We start from the raw sequence: 24,242 nt of genomic DNA, 5'->3' as shown, positions 1-24,242 counted from the left end.
AATTGGACTGAAAAACTGATGGGAACCTAGCCAGATCCAGCAAACCTGAAAATACCAAGCCCAGAATCAAAGACCAGATATGTCAAGTTAGTCCTTCTAGTTCAGGTTAGCCACTCCAGAACTGTGGGCCTAAGAAAAATCCAGTGAGAATAGTAAGACTTTCCATACATTACCAAGAAATCACATTTGGAAGGAGAACTTATAATTTCTTTCTGTTAATATGGACCAGATAATCCTCAATGAAGAAATCTTCTCTCCACTCTACAGATAAGGAAACTAAGGGTCAAAAGAGTCAATTCACTTGCTCAGAGTGACAGAACCAGGATAGGAGTCCCAGACAACTTTAAAGCTTGTGGTTCTTCCTACTACACAAGGGTCTCCTAGCATACAAGTCTCGTGATGGTCCTAGAGACTTTACCTATTCTGAAGAACCACTCCTTCAAATCTGGAACCACTCACATTAGGCACAATTACCTCTTCTCTTAATATCAGCATTTTAGGATTTTAAATAGCTGAACTAGAATTTCATCACCTTTACTAACTTTGTTCATAGTAATGCTTCCTAAGACCCATTTGACTTCACACTCCAGGATGTCTGGCTCTAGGTGAGTGACCACAGCATCATGGTTACCCGGGTCATTAAGACCTTTTTTGTACAGTTCCCCTGTGTATTCTTGCCTCCTCTTCTTAATCTCTTCTGCTTCTGTTAGGTCCTTACTGTTTCTGTCCTTTATTGTGCCCATCTTTGCATGAAATGTTCCCTTGGTATCTCCAATTTTATTGGAAAAATCTCTAATCTTTCCCATTCTATTATTTTCCTCTATTTCTTTGCCTTGTTCACATAAGAAGCTTTCTTATCTCTCCTTGCTATTCTCTGGAACAGTGCACTCAGTTCGGTATATCTTTTCCTTTCTCCAGAGTCGACTCATTGGAAAAGACCCTGATGCTAGGAAAGATTGAGGGCAAAAGGAGAAGGGGATGACAGAGGATGAGATGGTTGGATGACATCACTGATTCAACGAAAATGAATTTTAGCAAAGTCAAGGAGATAGTGAAAGACAGGGAAGCCTGGCATGTTGCAGTCCATGGGGTCGCAGAGTCGAGCACAACTTAGCGACTGAACAACAAAGATGCACTGAAATACAAGTACAACATTTTCAAATAAGCCACATATATCTTTATATTCAGTTACAGAATTCCCCAATACATGTTAATCATTTAGATTTGTTAGAAAAAAAGCGATTTGTAGGGTAATTTGTAGGGAAAATATTATGGTAGAGCAAATAGATGTTAGTTTTCCAGATGGCTCAGTGATAAAGAATCTGCCTGCCAATGCAGGAGATATGGGTTCAATCTCTGGTTTGGGAAGATCCCCTGGAGAAGGAGATGACAACCCACTCCAGTATTCTTGCCTGAAGGTAACATAGACAGAGGAGCCTGGTAAGCTACAGTCCATGGAGTCACTAAGAGTCGGACACAACTGAGCGACTTCACTTTCACTTTTCACTTTCAAGCATTGGAGAAGGAAATGGCAACCCACTCCCGTGTTCTTGCCTGGAGCATCCCAGGGACAGGGGAGCCTGGTGGGCTGCATTTATGGGGTCGCACAGAGTCGGACACGACTGAATCAACTTAGCAGCAGCAGCGGCGGCAGCAGCATGGGGTCACAGAGTCGGACATGACTGAGCAACTAAATAACAGCAGCAAAATACATGCTAAGTCAATAAAAGATAATCAAAACTTAATATAACCTCTTAAAATTCAAGATTTTCCTTTTCTTGACAGGCATTCCTTCATCCCTTATATTTTAGTAATTAAAACATAAAAATCAACTAATTTTATTTCTAAGTACAAGGATACTCCATTTCATAATAACAGTACTACAAAAATGAGAGCTCCCTAGTGGCCTAGTGGTTAGTATTCTACACTTTCACTGCCTTGGTCCTCGGTACAATCCCTGGTTGCAGAACTGAGATCCTGCAAGCCTCACAGCAGGAAAAAAAAAAATCAGTTGCAAATTGTTTATGATAGGTCTAAATTCGCCAGTTTAATAAATCTTCCAGGTACTGAAAGGCAATAAATATCAATATTTAAGACATCACTAATTACAGCCAATATTCTTCAGGGTCTGATGGCTGCTATTTCATCCAGGTGTTGGAAAACCTTTTTTACCTGCAGGAGAACAGAATGCCCAGGTGTTTGTCCAATAGCACACCCCCTCAGGAATCACTCCATGTAGATTCTGAGGCTAAAGTACACTATCAGGAGCCACAGGCCAATCATCTGGGAACAGCCTCTATGATCAGGGCAGAGGTCATTTAAAAATAGACAGTGTTGATTTATTTCCTATGTATTAACTTACTTTGACATGGATCCTAGAGTTGGAGCTCAGGTTGTAGTTATGTTCCCTACTGATACAGAAGCCACAAAGGCATTTACAGAAATTATCACCAGAATGGCACCAATGATGCCCCTGGGAAAACTTGTATCTCTTCTTTTATCTATTTTATTTAACAACTTGAGACTTTTCTATGTATGATTGTATAATATAGGCCTCTTCAAATCAAACACACTCCTGATGTCTGACACTTGCCATGTAGGAATGAACAAAGGGTAGGCTTCTTCTCTCTCCCACCTAAATCTAATTTATTTGCATGTGGTAGGGGTTCTTCCTCCAATTTCACCAAGATGTGAACTTTATTTAAGCTTGTTAGTATCATAGGACTCACTGGAAGAAAATATAGAGTCGTATTTCTTTATACTCTTTTCCTTTGGACACAATAAAGGACAGAAATGGTATGGACCTAACAGAAGCAGAAGATATTAAGAAGAGGTGGCAAGAATACACAGAAGAACGATACAAAAAAAGATTATCATGACCCAGATAACCACAATGGTGTGATCACTCACCTAGAGCCAGACATCCTGGAATGTGAAGTCAAGTGGATCTTAGGAAAAATCACTATGAACAAAGCTAGTGGAGGTGATGGAATTCCAGTTGAGCTATTTCAAATCCTAAAAGATGATGCTGTGAAAGTGCTGCACTCAATATGCCAGCAAATTTGGAAAACTCAGCAGTGGGCACCGGACTGGAAAAAGTCAGTTTTCATTCCAATCCCAAAGAAAGGCAATGCCAAAGAATGTTCAAACTACCACGCAAGTGCACTCATCTCACACACCTTAGCAAAGTAACACTCAAAATTCTCCAAGCTAATTTTCTATAGTATGTGAACCGAGAATTTCCAGATGTTCAAGCTGGATTTAGAAAAGGCGGAGATCAAATTGCCAACATCCACTGGATCACAGAAAAAGCAAGAGTGTTCCAGAAAAACAGCTACTTCTGTTTTATTGACTATGCCAAAACCTTTGACTGTGTGAATCACAACAAACTGTGGAAAATTCTTAGAGAAGGGAATACCAGACCACCTTACCTGCCTCCTGAGAAATCTACATGCAGGTCAAGAAGCAACAGTTAGAACCGAACGTGGAACAATGGACTGGTTCCAAATTGGGAAAGGAGTACATCAAGGCTGTATATTGTCACCTTGCTTATTTAACTTATATGCAGAATAGATCGTGCGAAATGCCAGGATGGATGAAGCACAAGCTGACATCAAGATTGCAGGGAGAAATATCAATAACCTCAGATATGCAGATGATACCACCCTTATGACAGAGAGCAAGAGGAACTAAAGACCCTCTTGATGAAAGTGAAAGGGGAAAGTGAAAAAGTTGGCTTAAAACTCAACATTCAAAAAACTAAGATCATCATGGCATCTGGTCCCATCACTTCACAGCAAATAGATGGGGAAACAATGGAAACAGTGAAAGAATTTATTTTCTTGGGCTCCAAAATCACTGTGAATGGTGACTGTAGCCATGAAATTAAAAAACATTTGCTCCTTGGAAGAAAAGCTATGACAAACATAGACACCATATTAAAATCAGAGACATTAGTTTCCCGACAAAGGTCCGTTTAGCCAAAGCTATGGTTTTTCCAGTAGTCATGTATGGATGTAACAGCTGGACCATAAAGAAAGCTGAGGGCGAAAGAATTAATGCTTTTGAACTGTGGTTTTGGAGAAGACTCTTGACAGTTCCTTGGACTGCAAAGAAATCAAACCAGTCAGTCCTAAATGAAGTCAATCCTGAATATTCATTGGAAGGACTAATGCTGAAGCTGAAGCTTCAATACTTTAGCCACCTGATGCGAACAACTGACTCATCTGAAAAGACCCTGATGCTGGGAAAGATTGAATGCAGGAAGAGAAGGGGAAAACAGAGGGTGAGATGGTTGGATGGCATCACAGACTCAATGGACATGAATTTGAGTAAACTCCAGGAGTTGGTGATGGACAGGGAAGCCTGGTGTGCTGCAGTCCATGGGTCAAAAAGAGTTGGACACCGCTGAGTGACTGAACTGAACTGATGATATATTACTGTTATACTTATTTTATTAATCTTATTATGTCTTTGTTATATCCTACCTCAAATCTTTTGGGAGGAAGAAGCAGAGTACAATATTTAAATAAGCAGAAAGTTATAATGCATGTTCTAAATTAAAATATAAAACAAGAGTAAAAGTATGCTGTCTTTTGTAAACACTTTCATTTCAATTAAGTTTTCAGGTGTATAGCTCTTTGGTTTAGCACAAGCTTATGTGCTTTATAAAAATGAGGAACTTAGAATGTGAATACATTGCTTTTTAAAAATCCACTTGAGAAAGAGAGAATATATGTACACCTATGGCTGATCCATGTTGATATATGCCAGAATCAAACACAACATTGCAATTAACCTTCAATTAAAAATAAAGAAAAAAATTTGCTTGAAGCCAAATGTCTAGTGAAAGCTCAATTGCTAGCATTTGCTCTGTCATTATCCCCTGTGAGAATCTCATAGTTCCCACCCTCTTTGACTCACATAGGTCACCATGGATACAACACCTCTACCCTTAACCCACAGTGGAGGAGCAACAGCTGTTGCACTGCACTTGGGAATTTTGCCATTCTCTCTTCTATATAAAATGTACTGGTGAAACTGTTCAGATAATGTCACAACTGTTTTCAAAAGATTAGAGGGGAAAACATGTTAAAAGAATCACCTGAAATATTGAGCAATAGCAAAGGACTATAATTTAAACTGTAAAATGAGATAACAAGCAACAAACATAGTATAATACTATAATTACTGTAGTAAGAGGTTACAGAGTTTTCTTTAAAGTATCTCCTAGCCAAAATGATTTTTCAATAACTAAATTCATAGCTGCAGAGAGAATTTATTTGGAAGATTCTTTATGAGTACATACTTAAACTCTGAACAAAAAGTACGAAACACTATTACTTTCAGACTCTCGTTTCTAAAGAAAGGAATACTTTTCTAATGTTTGATAAACATACTGCTGTGAATTCTAAACTTCAGAAAAATAAAATATGTGTATAAAATAGCATTTTACCATTCCATCTACCTTAATTCTTCCTATATGCACAATACAAATTAAAAGAATTTTAGTTTGTGTTTTGAAAATATAAAAAATAGTCTGTGATCTGTGATTGAAACTAAATGAAAATAAAAAGATGTGTTTCTTACCTGTGGATGAGAAACAAGCACCTACTGAATTATAAAAAATATTTTCTCTTTTTTCTCATCATTAATTCCCTTAACTCGCCAATCATTAATAACATTCATTAGTATGATCACATACAAATACTTCATTAATACTCTTTGTCATAGAGCAGATCATCCTATTTCGGGAGATGGTCACTGATCCTTCCCTGTGGGAGCATTAATACAGCCTCATCCCATTCACAGGAGGCTCAGCCATGTGACTTGCTTAGGTCAGTGAAAGACGAGTAGAAGAACACTTTGTGTATAGAAGTTTTATAGCTAGTATGTACTTACCACAGGTTCCCCAGCGGTTCAGCAGTAAAGGCTGAATCTTGAAACTGGCATGGAGCAGGAGCTGAAGTCAATCTGCAATGAACATGAAACATGAGCAAGAAAGCAGTCTTTGTCATAAGTCCCTCAGATTTGGAGGCCATTTGTTACTACAGTAGAATCTAAACTCCTGAGTGATACAGACACATAAGTTTATCAAAGCCCTATTCTTTTCATGCTGTTGGCTCATTTGGCCGATACTGTTTGATCTATGTAACAAATAAACATTCTTGGCATCTATTAAATCTGCAAAACTAAAAAATGTTGTATATTTCAATAAAATTTGTATTGTTATTTCCATTTCTGTGACATATTCTTATTTCTTTCCTGCAAGCTGTATTTTGCCTTTCTTAAGAAATTTAGAAATAATAGCATAAATGTGATCTTATGAATGTTTTGGTACAATTTTTTAATCTTCTTTTACCTGTCTTGCACATTTCTCTTCTCCTCCACCTACCCAATCCTCCCACTCCTTGCAAGATAAATTGGCAATCTAGTATGCATCTTTCCAGCTTGGATTTACATTCATATTTGTAGATATACACATATAAATTTTATCATTTTTTGGATCACAAAAAAGCAAGGGGAGATATTTTTATACATACTCATTTGAAATTTCCTTTTCCCACTCAATAATACCTTGTAAGGATCCTACCACTGCTTCCTCAGTATCTACAAATTCATTCTGTTAAATAGATGCAAGATTGTCCATGGTATGTATATATCATAATTAATTCAGGCATTGCCCTTTTGTGGGTATTTGTTTCTAATTCTTCATCACTATAAACAACATTGTAACAATCATTTTTGTACCCATGTCTTTATGAATTAATCATTTCATTTCCATAAGATAGATTCCCAGGAGTAGAATTTTGAGTCTAAGGGTATATGTATTTTATTATGTTAATAGATAATGTCAGATAGATTTTCCAAAGAATAACAGCACTTTATATTCCATTCCAATGGGTATTGTAGCTCTCATTAATTTCTGCCTCTTATGGTACAAAATTATATTCCATTGTTATCTTAATTTGCACTTTTCATATTTAAACATCATTTCAATGTTTCTTGGCCATGTGGACTTAATCTTTAGTGAACTGTCTATACATGTGCTTTGCCTAATTTTCTATTGGATTGAATGCCTTTTTCTTCTCAGTGTGTAAGTTAGATGTCAAACAGAGATGCCACACTCAGATTCTTCTTCAATAAAGGACTCACTTTCCAGCTACAAAATGTGTGGTTCACTGATAGCCTTCAGATGTCCAGTTACTCAGGGTCCACCAACTTCTGATCCATGGTCTTGTTCTTGAGGAAGCCCCTTGCCAATGACTGAGTGAGGCATTGATAGCTGAGGACAAGTGCTTCTTTTCTTTGGGCCATCTCCAGCCGATGGCCCTGGACATTTTCACCATGACAGAACTCTTCCAACAGGCAGTCATTGCTCCAGAGCTGCCCCATGGCTGGTTGAGATTTTTTTAGGTCTATATCTGGTCTCCTCCTGCCAGATAGGAGGTAGACCTACCTCCTGATCCTCCTTTTTTCTTCTACTGTGTTATTTTCCAATAAACCTCTTGCACCTCAAACTCATCATGCTTCTCAGAAAACCCAACCAGCGTATTACAGATGTTACCCTTATTACATTATCTATTTATTGACTTTGTTTATGGTAGTTTTGCTTATACATTATGCTATTTTCATTTAACCAATGTGTGTCTTCTCAGCATTGGTTAAGAAGACCTTTCCAACACCTAGATTGTACATGTAATCTCCTAATTTTTTGGTTAAGATTTTTATTGCTTTTCTTTAATGTTTAAGTATTCAGTCTTTCTGTATTTTTTAATTTAGTTTATATGTGTATATAAGTGTGTACAAAGCTAAATGAGGTTTTAAAAATAAAACATGGTCTACTTTTTATTTTCTTCATTAACTATCCTTTTCTTACTGAATTGAATTATCCTTCTTGTCATTTATAAAATTCTTACATGTACTTCAGTCTACTTCTGGGTTGTCTGTTCTGATTGCCATCCAATACCATGTTTAAATTGATTATCATGACTTTGTGGTATGTTTTCATGTCCATACTCCCTCCATATTGTAGCTAGAAGGAATTACCCAAAGTACAAACCTGACTACCCACTATGAAGCTTTATTGGCTTTCCAGTGCCATCTGAATAGGGTCCAGGCTCTTTGGCATGTGTGGCCATGGCTACTATCTATATCGCTGGCTTCCTTTCTGCCTACTCCACTTCTCTTTGTTGATACTCTAGGACTATCAGACTACTTGAAATCCACCAGATACCACATGGTGTTTCATACTGTCACATTTTGGTTACATGAAAAGTCTTTTCCATCTCTCTTCACTAAACTAACCATTATTCTTTCTGAAAAATTCAGTTCAGACTTTATCCTTTCCAAGAAGCCTTTCCAAAACCTACAACTTACACTTTATCCTCCATTAATATGTTTGGCACCTACTATCCTACATTGATACATGTCTTTAAGTGTGTATGCCTTCTACTTTAGACTGCAAAATTCATCTTATTCATTTTTGTATGTTTCAAACTTAACCCTATGATGATACAAAACAAGCATTCAATACATTTTTCTTAAACTACTGAATTAGAGCAATGGTCCTCTGAGGATGTAGGAAGAAAATACTAGGACTTATACTTATCTAAATTAAATACAAAGTAAATCAAGCCTTGCCAACATTAATGTGCAGATTGCACTGGCACCATCATTTGATCCTTATGTGGGTGAAAGACATCTGATGACTGGGAGTTCCAGAACTTGGAGACGTTGACGGTGCCAACTCATTGCCTGGTACATAAATCCAGTTAAATAAATTTTAAAATAATATTGTTTAGTTTTAAGTTCAACTAACCCAAAATGGATGGGTGGCTTAAAACATTCCTGGAACGCATCTTAAAGATAATTCTGGTGAACACCCTTCTCCTGTTCAATACAAGGACATCATTGCTCATAGTAAGAGGTTAAAAACAATGACCATATATCTGACAAGAAGTCAGCCCAAAAAACTTTTTGACATTTTGATATGCAGATGGCTTTGAATTCTTGTTGTCTCTAAACATTTTCAGCATTTTAAGGAGACCCGGCCTTAAACACATCCACATATACAGTGAGATAGCAATTACAAAATAAAAATGAGGCTTAACTCTCCTTATTGAAAATTAGGGAAGAGACTTCTCCCTTTTTCCTTTTTTCTTTCAGAATTTCTTTCTCCATGCTTTCCAAACATATGTAAATCTGTTTCATAGCTAAATAAGTCTCTTGCCAGTCTCACAACTCAGAAATGTTTCCTCAAGTACATTTCTGAGCTGTGAATTGGAAATTCAAATTTCAAGGGTTACAGCTCCACTATCTCCCAGTTTCAGTAAGGTAAGAGCCCAAGTTTGATGGTTGCTTTGCTGTAGTTTGCAAAAGTACCTCCTGTTACAAAGATATAAGCAGTTTCTTTTTCTTCTGGATAAAGCCAATAAGATAGTCACTCCAATTATTGGGTAAAGCTGTGATGAACTGTGTGTGATGTAACAGGTTGTACCTGTTGACTATATAAGGGGGTAAGATTACTTTCTGTCTTTGCAGTCTCTCATGGGTGGATTGTCTGTCCATTGGTACACATTGGTACCAATGTGGTACCACAAGTTTCACGCTTATTCAGTAAATTTCACCTTTGAGGAAACGTTTTCTGGGTTGCAAGAAGGTTTTGCTTTTTAATTATGTTGCCCCATCATAACCAAGACAGATATTTTCTTGAACATGGAACCAACAGAGGACAAACATATTTTCAAGCCTACAGTCATTAAATACAACTTGCAACCTGTATTTTCAGACAATTTTCGTTTACTGGATCTATGTTCCTGGTATTCACTGCAATCTCTGAGGTGCGCTAAGAAAAAAGCTTGAATTTTTCCTGGGATTATTCTGTTTCTATCTGGAGAAGGAAATGGCAACCCACTCCAGTACTCTTGCCTGGAAAATCCCATGGACGGAGGAGCCTGGTAGGCTACAGTCCATGGGGTCGAGAAGAGTCGGACATGACTGAGCAACTTCACTTTCACTTTTCACTTTCATCCAATGGAGAAGGAAATGGCAACCCACTCCAGTGTTCTTGCCTGGAGAATCCCAGGGACAGAGGAGCCTGGTGGGCTGCCGTCTATGGGGTCGCACAGAGTCGGACACGACTGAAGCGACTTAGCAGCAGCAGCAGCAGCATTCTGTTTCTATCAGGTGTTCCTGCAACCAAAAGCAAATAGTGGTAACCTGATTAATCCCATTGTGGAGAAAAAGTCACTCAGTGGTTATGAAGCTACTTTAGCATATGCTGTGGTGTGCCAAATCCACTTCAGTACTGAGCCCTTTGTTCCACCAGGTGTTGTGCGTGTGGGTTGTTCTCAACTATGCCCCTGTCCAGAAACTGCTCTCAGCTGAAGAGAACCATCATGTCCAGTCAGGTCCACTCTGGGAGCAGCCTGCATCCAGCGACTATAGACAATAGAGTACAGGGTTAAGAGGGAATTCTGGTCATTGGGGACAACTTAGAAAGTCATCCTAGGATTGCTGAGGACTCTGTTTCAACATCACAATTCAACTTCTTTGCCCAGTTCTGTTTCTTTCACTCTTCTCAGGTGCTGTTCCCAAGCACAGGTCCCCAAAAATCTGCATGCAAATCTCAGAATCTGTTTCCTGAGGAACTCAACTTGAATCACTTACCTAGCTGAAAATTTTACCAAATGTCAAGCAGTTACTTATGTCTGAGAATGTGATAGTAAAACATGATGAACGTAAACCAGCATTTCCTGATACTATCTTATAATACAGGAGCTCTGTTTAGGCATGGCTGCAACTGGCCCACTCAGCACCTTTTTATGAATTAGGAAAAAGCTCTCCCATTGAATGGATGGGGCACTATGGCTAACTGATGATGTTAAAGGAGTAGCAAGGGCTGTATATCAAGCCTCTTCACATTTCTGGCCAGAATTCTTATGCACTGAAGAATCTACACAATAGTATGTGGTGGTCTGCCTTAGGTATGCACCAAGGCAACAGCTGCCTGTTACTCAAACCAATGTAGTTGCTGAAGGAGAGTAGAACAGTGACAATTCAACAATGTAATACAGAGATGTTTGAAATGTCAAGGAGAGAAGGACACTAGGGATATGACATGACATATTGCCAAGATGCTTACGATGTAAGAAAAATGCATTAAGAGGTGTCATTATTGTAGTTGTGAAAATATTGCATGCATTTGAAGGAAACCAGAACACATCACCCCAAAATATGTCTCTTTGACATACAATTTTTATTTGGAAGCAATTAAGAACCAGTAAATGTAGAAAAAGCCTAAAGAAAGAAAATAAATCCCCTATCAGCCCAGAAGAATCTGCAAACAAATTTTGTTAAACTAATCTTCCTAGTTTCTTCTTCACCATTTACTCTCCCTAGCCCAAACCCTTTTGTCTTGTAAATTCCTCACAAATTTATTGTTTGTCTAAAAGGTATGCAAGTTTCCTGTTCTCATTACTTCCTAGTCTTCATTCTCTTCTGAAGGTTCCTATGTACATGTGAAAATTCAATAAAATGTGTATGTTTTTCTTCTGTTAACTTGTCTTTGTCAGTTTAATTTTCAGACCCAACCAAAGACCCTAAAGAAGGTCAAGGAAAACTTTCTCCTCCCCTACAGTTCAAATCCAAGAATAACATAAAAATGGAAAGAGGATAAAAACCAGCAAAGTTACTGGTCAGGAAGTGAGAGCAGGTTGGGGGTAAAATAAAGGGACAATATTGTAAAGCAATTATCTTCCAATTAAATATTGGAGGACTGTGGCATTTGAGAAGATTCTTGAGAGTCCCTTGGACTGAAGGGAGACAAAACTAGTCAATCCTAAAGAAAATCAACTCTGAATATTCACTGGAAAGACTGATGCTGAAGCTGAAGCTCCAATACTTTGGCCACCTGATGCAAAGAACCGACTCACTGGAGAAGACCCTCATGCTGGGAAAGACTGAAGACAGGAGAAGAAGGGGACGACAGAGGATGAGATGGTTGGATGGCATCACCAACTCAATGGACATGAGTTTCAGCAAGCTCTGGGGGATGGTGAAGGACAGGAAGGCTGGCGTGCTGTAGTCCATGGGATTACAAAGAGTCAGACACGACTGAGCAACTAAACAACAAAACAACAACAAATATTGGAGAGGGTGTGGAGAAAAAGGAACCCTCTTGCACTGTTGGTGGGAAGGTAAATTGGATACAGCCCACTATGGAGAATAGTATGGAGATTTATTTAAAAACTAGGACTAAAATGACCAACAATCCCACTACTGGGCATATACCCTGAGAAAATCATAATTGAAAAAGATACATGTATCCCAATATTCATTACAGCACTATTTACAATAGCTAGCACATGGTAGTAATCTAGATGTCCATAGAAAGATGAATGGATAAAGAAATAGTGGTATATACACATAAAGGAATATTACTCAGCCATAAAAAGGAACACATTTCACTCAGTTCTAATGAGGTAGATGACCCTAGAGCCTATTATACAGAGTGAAGTAAGTCAGAAAGAGAAAGATAAATATTGTAATTAACTCATATATATGGAATCTAGAAAGATGGTACTGCTTAACCTATTTGCAGAGCAGCAGTGGAGACGCAGACATAGAAAACAGTCTTGCCGACACAGTGGGAGAAGGAAAGGGTGGGACGAACCAAAAAAATAGCATTGAAACATTTAAATCACCATATGTTAAGTGGTGCTGGGAAAACTGGTCAACCACTTGTAAAAGAATGAAACTAGAACACTTTCTAACACCATACACCAAAATAAACTCAAAATGGATTAAAGATCTAAACATAAGACCAGAAACTATAAAACTCTTAGAGGAGAACATAGGCAAAACACTCTCCAACATAAATCACAGCAGGATCCTCTATGACCCACCTCCTAGAATATTGGAAATAAAAGCAAAAATAAATGGGATCTAATTAAACTTAAAAGCTTCTGCACAACAAAGGAAACTATAAGCAAGATGAAAAGACAGCCTTCAGAATGGGAGAAAATAATAGCAAATGAAGCAACTGACAAACAACTAATCTCAAAAATATACAAGCAACTCCTGCAGCTCAATTCCAGAAAAATAAACGACCCAATCAAAAAATGGGCCAAAGAACTAAATAGATATTTCTCCAAAGAAGACATACAGATGGCTAACAAACACATGAAAAGATGCTCAACATCACTCATTATCAGAGAAATGCAAATCAAAACCACAATGAGGTACCATTTCATGCCAGTCAGAATGGCTGCTATCCAAAAGTCTACAAGCAATAAATGCTGGAGAGGATATGGAGAAAAGGGAACCCTCTTACACTGTTGGTGGGAATGCAAACTAGTACAGCCACTATGGAGAACAGTGTGGAGATTCCTTAAAAAACTGGAAATAGAACTGCCATACGACCCAGCAATCCCACTGCTGAGCATACACACCAAGGAAACCAGAATTGAAAGAGACACGTGTACCCCAATGTTCATCACAGCACTGTTTATAATAGCCAGGACATGGAAGCAACCTAGATGTCCATCAGCAGATGAATGGATAAGAAAGCTGTGGTACATATACACAATGGAGTATTACTCAGCCATTAAAAAGAATACATTTGAATCAGTTCTAATGAGGTCGATGAAACTGGAGCGTATTATACAGAGTGAAGTAAGCCAGAAAGAAAAACACCAATACAGTATACTGACACATATATATGGAATTTAGAAAGATGGTAAAAATAACCCTGTATGAGAGACAGCAGATGTATAGAACACAGATGTATAGAACAGTCTTTTGGACTCTGTAGGAGAAGGGGGGGGATGATTGGGGAGAATGGCATTGAAACATGCATAATATCATATAAGAAATGAATCACCAGTCCAGGTTCAATGCAGGATACAGGATGCTTGGGGCTGGTGCACTGGGACGACCCAGAGGGATGGTATGGGGTGGGAGGTGGGAGGGGGTTCAGGATTGGGAACACGTGTACACCCGTGGCAGATTCATGTTGATGTATGGCAAAACCAATACAATATTGTAAAGTAATTAGCCTCTAATTAAAATAAATAAATTTTAAATTAAAATAAATAAATAAATCACCATATGTTAAACAGATAGCCAGTGGGAATTTGCTATGTGACACAGGGAGCTCAACCGAGTGCTCTGTGAAAATCTAGAGGGGTGGGATGGGGTGGAGATGGGAGGGAGGTTCAAGAAGGAGGAGACACATGTATACCTATGGCTGATTCATGTTGATGTATGGCAGAAACCAACACAACAGTATAAAACAATTATCCTCCAATATTATTGTTTAGTCACTTAAGTCATATCTGACTCTTTTGTGACCCATGGACTATAGCCCACCAGGTTCCTCTGTCCACAGGATTTTCCAGGCATGAACACTAAAGTGGGTTGCCATTTCCTGCTCTGGGGGATCTTCTGACCCAGGGACTGAACCTGAGTCTCCTGCTTGGCAGGCAGATTCTTTACCACTGAGCTACCTGGGAAGCCCAAGTCCCTGATACCATGGTATAAATATGGCAAAGTGCACTGTGCATGGGCAATGAAGTCAAATTGAAAACCACATCCACCACTTTCTGGCAATGTAGAGTCTCTCTAAGGCTCAGACTGCCAGATAAAGCATGGTAACTGAGAAGATTTAAAAATAACGTGCCTTGCCTGGTGCTGCACACATGACAGGGGCTTTCTTCACCTTCCCATTCAGACCATCATTTCAGCTTTGTTGGTGCCCCTTCCCAGCTCTGGACACTGTGCTCTGTGTTTCCACAGGCCTTGGATCATAATTCATATACCACTTATCCTATTCTGTATGTATCCTATTTATTATAAGTGTATTAGATATAATTTTTTGCAATTATAGTAATAGTCTTTTCTCTCTTTCTAGATTGAAAGTACGTCAAGGACAGAGGTTTGATCTTGTTGTTCTTCTAAGTCATTTATGTTCTTGAACATACAGGAACTCTATAAATATGTACTAAGTTGACCTGTATAATTGTGTATGTTTTATTCAAGTTTTAAAATATTCTTTTTGCTCTAAGGACTAAACGACTTAGAAGCAGAACAAAGAATTACTATACTGCAAATTCAGTATATTCTCCTAGAACCTGACATGGGTATTGAAATACAGTGTTCCCTAATGTATGTCACAGACTGAACACCTATTACGGTGAATACAGTCTTCAAAAATGTGTTGTTGGTCAAAAGAGACTTGGGCAAAAGAGATGGCAGTAATATCTACTTAAACTCATCATTACTACCATGAAAAAATGCCCAAAGATCAGTTCTAACAGTATTGAACAGCAAAATTATTCTGCTCTGGAATGAGTTTTACTTTTTAATAGGTTTACAATCTCTGTTTCTACAGAAACTAAAACCTGCAAAAATGAGCTTAAATTGTATGCACAAACATATAATGACTTTTAGGATGCTGTAGCTGAACTGTAGTCAATGAAAAAAAATTGTTTCCCATTTTATTTGTGGTGTGTGTGAAGTCGCTCAGTCGTGTCCGACTCTTTGCAACCCCATGGACTGTAGCCCACCAGGATCCTCTGTCCATGGTATTCTCCAGGCAAGAACACTGGAGTGGGTTGCAATTTCCTTCTCCAGGGGATCTTCCCAACCCAGGGATCAAACCCGGGTCTCCTGCATTGCAGGCAGACGCTTTATCCTCTGAGCCACCAGTGAAGCCTTATTTGTGGTAAATAATATGAAAAGCTAAACATCTGAACAGATTAAAACTTAAATCCATAATAATTTAACACTTTATCTTGTAGTAAATAAAACAAAAGTCAAGCTTTCATACATATACAATACAAAAGCCATTGCTGCTGCTAAGTCGCTTCAGTCATGTCTGACTCTGTGCGACCCCATAGACGGCAGCCCACCAGGCTCCCCCGTCCCTGGGATTCTCAAGGCAAGAACACGGGAGTGGGTTGCCATTTCCTTCTCCAATGCATGAAAGTGAAAAGTGAAAGGGAAGTCACTCAGTCGTGTCTGACTCTTAGCGACCCCATGAACTGCAGCCTACCAGGCTCCTCTGTCCATGGGATTTTCCAGGCAAGAGTACTGGAGTGGGGTGCCACTGCCTTCTCCGACAAAAGCCATTACTGATGTAATTTTTAACAGTTTTTGCTAATTCTTTAAAGTATGTCAATATGGTTAAATTATGACCTGCTATCAGAGACACCCCTAGTTAAATCCATTGCTTTAGATATTGACCAAATTGCTTAACCTCCAAATCTCCATTTGCTCACCAGTAATATGAAGATAGAGGAGGGCATGGCAATCTACTCCAGTATTCTTGCCTGGAGAATCTCATGGACTGAGGAGCCTAGCAAGCTACAGTCCATAGGGTCACAAAGAGTCAGACAGGACTGAGTGACTTTACACACACACACACGAAAATAACAGGTGAATCCAACTGAAGGGCTGCTGGAGAATGAAATGATTAAATGATACTGATTGTAAAGCACTGGGCCTGGCATCAAAGTGCATGCTAAGTCGCTTCACTAGTGTTCCACTCTTTGAGACCCCATGGACTATAGCCCACCAAGCTCCTCTGTCCATGAGGATTCTCCAGGCAAGAATGCTCTCCTGCTGCACCAAAGATTAAAACTTAAATACATAATAATTTTAACACTTTATCTTGAAAGTAAACTAAAGTCAAACTTTTATAATAGTACAAAAGTCATTACTGATGTAATTTTTAACAGTTTTTGCTCATTCTTTAAAATATGGCAATGTGATTAAATCATGATCTGCGATCAGAGACTGAAATCTATCGCTTTAGATCTTGACCAAATTGCTTAACCATAATCATAGTGCCATAATCACCATGATCATTACAGAAGTTTACCGAGTTGTGATTGTTTAAAATTGATTATATATATTTATATACATAAGTAAAGTATGTGAAGTTGATGACATATGTATTGATGCATAAATCGCAGCTACTTTTCAGAAAGACTTTTTACAAAGCAGACTTCTTTCAAAGGAAATAGAGCCGCTCCAGCCAAGTGGCACAGTCCTCACCCCTGGAAGCGCGCAGGTAGACCCATCGCTGGCCGGCTGTGCGACGGCCGGGCTGTGCTCAGCGGGCGCGGGCCTAAGGTTGACGCCGGAGCTCGGACGGGGCGGCGCGGCGGTTCCCGGCCAAGCGGCCCGCGCCGCCCCGCCCGCTCGGCGGGGATGAGTGACGGCGACAACAGGTGCGCCGAGGCGTCTGCGGCTTCTCCGGAGCCCCCGAGTTTGGCGCGTCAGGCCCCGGGGGTCAGGCTTTAACTCTGCAAACTGGCCTCCTCTCCCCGCACCAGCCTTACGAAGTCGCCCGTCAACCGGCTTCTTGCACCTTAGTAAAGCCTCTAAACGCACCGCCACCTCTCGAAAACCCACCAGTCCTAGAAGCCAACTTTCCCCAAAGGGGAGGAGAGGGAAAGGCGTGTGGTGCATGGAGTTCTGCATAGCCGTTCGCTGTCTCTTCCCCAGCCGTCCGAAAGCAGACGAGAGTGGCTTGAGAATAGAGCACTCGATCCGCTCACCTCACGCCCGCCCCGACCTGCTGCACGCTCTACCCCTGAGACGGCCCAGCTCGGCGACCACGGGCCACGACCGAAACCTGCCCGCCCGCGCCCCTCCCGGGCTTGCGGCGCCCGCCCGCACCGCCACCCGCCTCCCGAGGCTACGTCGTCTGCCCCTCCCTATCCCCGCGGGTGGTAGGTTCAGGCCCTGGGTTCGAGTCTGCGCCCTTGCAGCTGCCACCGCCGCCGTAGCCGCCAGGGGGAGAAAGTCTCCGTCGGGAAGCGTGGTGTTGCTTCCTGGGTGTGAAGGTGCTTACGAACTGTAGGTTTCTGTGCCTTTCCCCCTAGCTTTTGAAGAGCAGAGAGGAAGATGGAGACCGAGTCCGGGGCGGTGAGTACGGCGGTCAGGGCCCAGAGTCCTGGGCCCCGGGATAGCGGGGAGAAGGAGCAACGTGGGCGCCGTCTGTGAGGGGCTGGAAGGACGAGTCTAGAGCTCGCTATATGGTCAGCAAGAAGCGTGGACAGGGCGCCTCATCGACCGCCATGAAGATAGGCCCCGTCGGGTTGTGTAGTGGGGTCGGGCAGGTGCGACGCCTGACCTGGACTGGTGTAGACTGGCTGGGAGGTTCCGGGAAGCGTGGGTGACCGGGTCCTGTGCACCAGGCTGGGTTCGGGCTAGAGAACCAGCTTTCCCGCCGAAAGTAGGTTCGGCTGCGTCTTTGACGCTCACTCCAGCCAGACTCAACCTAGCCACCCATATGAGGAGTTGACCAGGTGGCCATCCCCTCCTCTTCCCGACCGGTCAGTGGAAACCAGAAGTCCTGAGAGACCTGGCTGGGGGTGGGGGTTGGGGGAGGGCGAGTGTAGGTTATATGGGGCACCTGGGCACAGGTCGGACCTTGACACTCGCGCCCAAGCCAGTCTGGGCCGGGTGGGGGAGGGGTGGGAGACCGAGTAGGCCCGAGGGGCTGCGGCAACGTGCCGTCGCGCCTCACCCCGTGCCCGCCGGCAGCCAATCAGCGAGTGCCACGAGATGCCCGCGGGGCCCTGCTACGCACGAGGCCAGCGTCTGGGTCTGTGCCGTTGAGGATTCCCGCCACTGCTTCTGGCGGGTTTGCGGGACAAAATTTCTCGCTGGCTAGCCTTCTTTTCCCTCCCGCACTTTGGTGGGGAGGGGGTGGATCCTCGAATCGGTGCTCCAGTTCACGATGACTTGAGAGACCCTGAGGAAGTTGTTGCTGCGGCCATTTCCTCCAGCACCTCGGCTTGCTGGCCTCGGAGGGGAAGGAGCGCCGAGTCCTTCACTGCGACGGTTAGCCCGTCTCTTTCCTCTTCTCTTCATTGGCAGAGTAGATAAATTTCGAGGTTAATTCTCCAGGGGAGGAGGCAGTGGGGGCACATTGCTTTGGAGGAAATTTTAAATAAACTTTTTAGTACTAGAAGTTTTACTAAGCTAAGGACCCTTACTTACTGCTTGCCCCAAACAGCACCTAGCTAGGTGCTTTTCATACATTTGCAAAATTTTGCTGGCGGAATTTGAGGCATTCTGAATTAACTCAATAAATCGCTGTCTCTAAGGAACTTAAAAGATTGCCTCTACTTGAGCCTTGTTACTGCCAAGATTAAAATATTTTCTAGGGTTTTATTCATGTTGTATTCTTCAGCCCACAACCTAAAGGTTGGTGTATCATGAGCAGGAAGAAATTATTTATTCTTTATTCAACAAACGTTTATTGAACACCTGCTATATATGGTCTCAGATACTGCGGTGAACAAAACAAGCAAAGCCCTTTTCTTGAACATTACAATATAGTGGAAAGAGATGACAAACGTAATATAAATTACATAGTGTGTTGGAAAGTGATTAGTGGTAAGGAGAAAAAACAGTTGGAACCCACAATAGAATAGGAACCTTAAAAATAGAAGAATGATGTGAATGGAATGTACAAAGTTCGTGTTTTTCCTTCCTCCGTGTTGAGGATTTCTTAAGATTGGAAGTAAAGCACTTTGCTCTCTTCCATTCATGTCATTTTTCTCTCATAAAAATAAAAACCAGTGGAGTTTTATTTAACTAAATTTGAAAGCAAAAGAGTTCATCCATTGAATTCATTTTGCTTTAAAGAAGAGAATTTCATGAATTTTTTTTTTAATTTTGCAGGTAAGTAATTTCTGCATTCTCTAAACAAATAGGCAGGTAGAGTAGATTGTATCTGCCAGAGCTGTTCAGTTATCTATAGCAATACAAATCCACAGTTGAAAAGTAAAACGAAACATCCCAGAATCATCCAGTCTGGCACTATGTCTTACAGGTGACTGAAGTTATAAATTAACTTTTAAATGCCCTGAGAGGATGTTGTTAAGATTGGGTTCCCAGTTTTAACTGGCAGCTACAACATAGCAATTATTAAATATGATGAGTTTGTGGTTTAAGAGATATTTTTATAAACTCCCTTACTAGGGAGCGTTTTTCCCTCTTAAGACTAGATGGACAATAGACCCCAAAAGTTCCAGCCTATGGCCCGGTAGTCACCACTGGCCTAGATATTTCTCTGTACATCTTGCAGAGATTAATTTTTAGGGATTACGGTTTATTGGCCAGTGAAGTGAAAGGAGAGCAGTGTGAAAAAGAACAACTCCGTTATCTAAGTGGGAAATTAATTTTCATGAGTTTGTTTTTCAGAGAATTTAAGTCGTGAACTTCAAGCTTTTTGAAGAACTCTTTTAGTGTCTCAGAAGTCTCTTTAGTGTTCTTACAAGGAAAATAGCAAGTTCTTATATTTGTTTCTCTTTAAAATTCTATTCCCAAGTCTTGTTTTTTTCCCAGTGTACCTTAAGAGTCTATCTACTGTTTTGCTATTGTGCAAAGGCTTATATGTTAGTTGTTATTGTTTTTATAGTCGTTAAGTCATGTCCAACGGTTTGCAACCTCATGGACTATGAACCACCAAGCTCCCCTGTCTGTGGTATTTTCCAGGCAAGAATACTGGCATGGGTTGCCATTTTCTTCTCCATTACTTGTTAATATGTATTTATTAAAATCTGAATTAGATCCACTGACTTAGAATTATACACTGACACTGAATATATGAATATGAGCTCAGTTCTTTAGTATAAAGTAAAAATTAATATTATTAAAAACTTTAGTATAAAAATTTATACCTATGAGTTACGGGTATAAAAAATTTTTTTTCAAAATCAGACTACTTTTCAAATTGCCAAGTGCATTTAAAAATTTGACTTTAGAGTTGAAAAGCAGTGAACTTAAATGTCAGAATGTATTTACTTGTCAATGCCCTTTAGCCAAAGACCACCACAAATATACCTATAGTTTAATAAAGTTGGCTCTTCTGAATTACAGCAAGGAAGAACATGGGGCCTTCTGAACTAGAGGATGTTAGAACTTATTATAGGATTTAGGCTTGTATTAGCACTTTTTAGAGTGGGTTTAAAGAAAGTTTTACTCTGAAATGCATGTTGTCAGAAAGTGGGAGTAATTCTATGATTGTGCTAAGTGCTAAGTCGCTTTAGTCATGTCCGACTCTTTGCAACCCTATGGACTGTAGCCTGCCAGGCTTCTCTGTCCATGGGTTTCTCCTGGCAAGAATACTGGAGTGGTTTGCCATTTCCTTCTCCAGGGGATCTTTCCCACCCAGGGATCGAACCAGCGTCTCTTAAGTCTCCTGCATTGGCAGGCAGGTTCTTTACCACCAGTGCTACATTAATTCTTAACTAGAAGACAAGAAAGAGATTGAAGCTAAAGTTTTGTGATTGATAAAGAAGGAGTAGTCAGTCTTGTCAGGCAGGATAAAAGGATGTTTGGTCATTCTTATGGTTTGGGCAGTGCTTTTGTTTCTGTCAGTGTGTAGGTATGATATGGAGTGGTCTTGTTTTTATCTTCACCCATCACAATAACACTACCCTGATAGCTCAGTTAGTAAAGAATCCGCCTGCAATGCAGGAGACCCTGGTTCCGTTCCTGGGTTGGAAAGATCCCCTGGAGAAGGGATAGGCTACTCACTCCAGTATTCTTGGGCTTCCCTTGTGGCTCAGCTGGTAAAGAATCTGCCTGCAATGTGGGAGACCTGGGTTCGATCCCTGGATTGGAAAGATCCCCTGGAGAAGGGAAAGGCTACTCACTCCAGTATTCTGGCCTGGAGAATTCCATGGACTGTATAGTCCATAGGGTCACAGAGAGTCAGACACAACTGAGCGATTTTCACTTTCTTTCATCACAATAATAGTAGCCTTGCTCAATGTTGGTGTTAACAAGAGAACACCACAGCCTACCTGTGAGATCCCGGACACCTCTTACAACACCAGGGCCTAGTTGTTGTACCAGGCCAGCTCCTAACTGTCCTAACTGTCCTACTTTTCTCTTTCCTAAACTTCTTTTTGAGTTTAATATTCCTTCTTAATACTTAAAATATTTAAATTGTACATTTAATAGTAATTAATATATGTATGTTTAAATGATACATTTAAGATTTAAGATCTCTGTAGAGGAGTAGATTCTGTATTTATTGTATTTTTCTTGCCTTCAAAAGTTATTAGCTCTATAATCTTCATAATAGCATAAAATTAAAGTCTAAAATACTACATTTTGTCAGTATACTTACCTTTTTGAAGGATAAATGCTTTTATCTTGCATTAAAACTTATACCCAGTACTGAGTTTAAAAGAATTTTATTTTACAGCAAACATCAAATCAGACGCAAACAGATTCATTATCTCCATCCCCTAATCCTGTGTCACCTGTGCCTTTGAATAACCCAACGAGTGCCCCAAGATATGGAACAGTGATCCCTAATCGCATCTTTGTAGGAGGAATTGACTTTAAGGTACCTAATAATGCATGCAATATAGTGAATTTTTTTTTGTTAGAAGTATTTTATTATATTTCTCAGAAATGGTTTATTTGTGCAACTATAAAAATAATTATTTAATATTTTCGTAATGATTAGTAGGGTTCAAATTGTCTTATTATAGTAGAGTATGTATAATTGTCTAATTTCACATACAAGGAAATTGAGGCTCATTGACCTATCTATAGTCACCTAACTACTTAGAGACAAAGTGAAAACTGGAATCCTAGTTTTCTGACTGATAGCTCCACATTATTTCACCATATCACACTAATTATACTTTTTTTTACATAATAATCCAATAGCCCAAACAATGAGTGATTAAAATTTTCAAAAGATGACTCAATTAAGGAAAAAGAAAATAAACACAACAGTTTTATGAAGTCCTGTTTCTTTATCCCAACTTTATTTTCAGTTCCTGAGTAACTTCTTAGACTTTTATTTTGCAAATTGCTTCTGTAACCGAATTTACAACTTGATTACCAAAAAAGGCATGTGTCCTAGTCAGAATAAAGCATCTTAACAGTAATATGTTTAAATAATCAGCCATTTCACTCTTTCAGAGAGGCGTAGTTTTGTGAGATGTTTTGCAGCACCCCCATGTGGGAGGCAGTTGTAAACACCTACGGGAAAGGCAGGCATCGATAATTTAAGTGGAACATTCTTTATTCCAAGGGAATATATAGAAGGATTTCCAGGCTTCCATATTACATATTGGAAATTTCAGGGAGAGTTGTCTTAAAAAAAAATGCTTGTGCAATTAGGGTATAGTATTTATCACTCACTGTTTTCCAACAATCAGGGTCTCACAATTTGGATGGAATTGCTTCTTTGCTGCTCAAGATGAATGTCACAGTGTGTTTATCAGAATTATGAGTCTTAAGCAAGTGTGTGATTGGTTCACTAATAATAAATTAAGGGAAATAATTTCTTATGAAATGCTTACTTTTAAAAAGATTTCCTGTTTCCATGGAAAATATTAATAACTGACCATAAATATTCAAGTTAAATATTCTTATTCAGAATTTATATTATATTAGCTTAGCATATTTTTAAATAAACCATCAATATAATAGTTTGTATGGCTAGGTTAAGTGTAGGTTTTTTTTTTTTATCTTTTTCGATGTATAGTTGCTTAACAATGTTGTTTTAGTTTCCACTATACAGCACAGTGATCCAGCTATAGATATACATATATCCCCTGTTTTTTAGATTTCTTTCCCATTTAGGTCACCACAGCATTGAGTAGAGTTCCCTGTGCTATACAGTGGGTTCTCATTAGTTTAGTGTCGGTTTTTATTGAAGCCTGTCAGCTACAATATAAACTTTGGGGGCCATTACAATACAATCTTAGCTTTAAGTTAATTGGTAAGGTTCTCCCTTAGAGTTACACCTTACCCAAAACCATAGATAATTTCCATCAAGGAAGTAGTTTAACACAGTAGCAAGCAGTCTCAAACTTCATAAAATTCTTCTTTTTAGACCCCTAGAGCCCATCCCTTTTAATATTTGACAATCTTGACTTTCTGTCTCGTTTTTAACAGAGATGGAGATGTAAAATTGAGCTAGTGATTCTTCTATCAGAGAATGGTTTAATTAATTTGTTTTCAAGTCTCTAATAGAAATCTTTGATGTTGATTCCATTTTGTGTTTATTGAAATGAGACTGTTGTACCTAGATTAACTCAGTATTTGCCATCATCCAATTTAGCAAGCTTTAGGTTACCAACTAAAAATTTATTTTTTTTCTAAACGCAGTGAGGTACCTGTGGAACTCAAGAGGTATTGCTCTACCATTAGGCATGTCTTTTCCTAGATATATATGTAAAGAAAAA

At 39.8% G+C, this 24,242-nt stretch overlaps 1 protein-coding gene across 11 annotated transcripts in view; it reads left to right on the top strand.

Annotated features, from left to right (window-relative positions):
• The first annotated feature begins 17,806 nt into the window (after positions 1-17,806).
• Positions 17,807-24,242, top strand: part of BOLL (boule homolog, RNA binding protein) — an 86,876-nt gene continuing 80,440 nt past the window's right edge. For 3 of the 11 annotated variants that reach the window (XR_009729635.1, XR_009729637.1, XR_009729636.1), the window contains exons 1-2: positions 17,819-17,937; positions 22,241-22,384. Coding sequence is in view for 7 of the 11 variants with exons in the window: in XM_061380806.1 (XP_061236790.1) it covers positions 17,917-17,937; positions 22,241-22,384 (165 nt within the window). In the remaining 4 variants the exon portion in view is untranslated. Of the gene's footprint in view, positions 17,938-22,240; positions 22,385-24,242 lie in introns of all 11 variants that reach the window. The other 8 variants (XM_061380754.1, XM_061380775.1, XM_061380806.1 and 5 more) reach the window with 7 other exon arrangements.

This window comes from Bos javanicus, chromosome 2, assembly GCF_032452875.1.
Source record: "Bos javanicus breed banteng chromosome 2, ARS-OSU_banteng_1.0, whole genome shotgun sequence".
Classification (NCBI taxonomy): Eukaryota; Metazoa; Chordata; class Mammalia; order Artiodactyla; family Bovidae; genus Bos; species Bos javanicus.
Note: the sequence above shows the minus strand (reverse complement) of the source record. Positions and strands in the feature narration are given on the sequence as shown.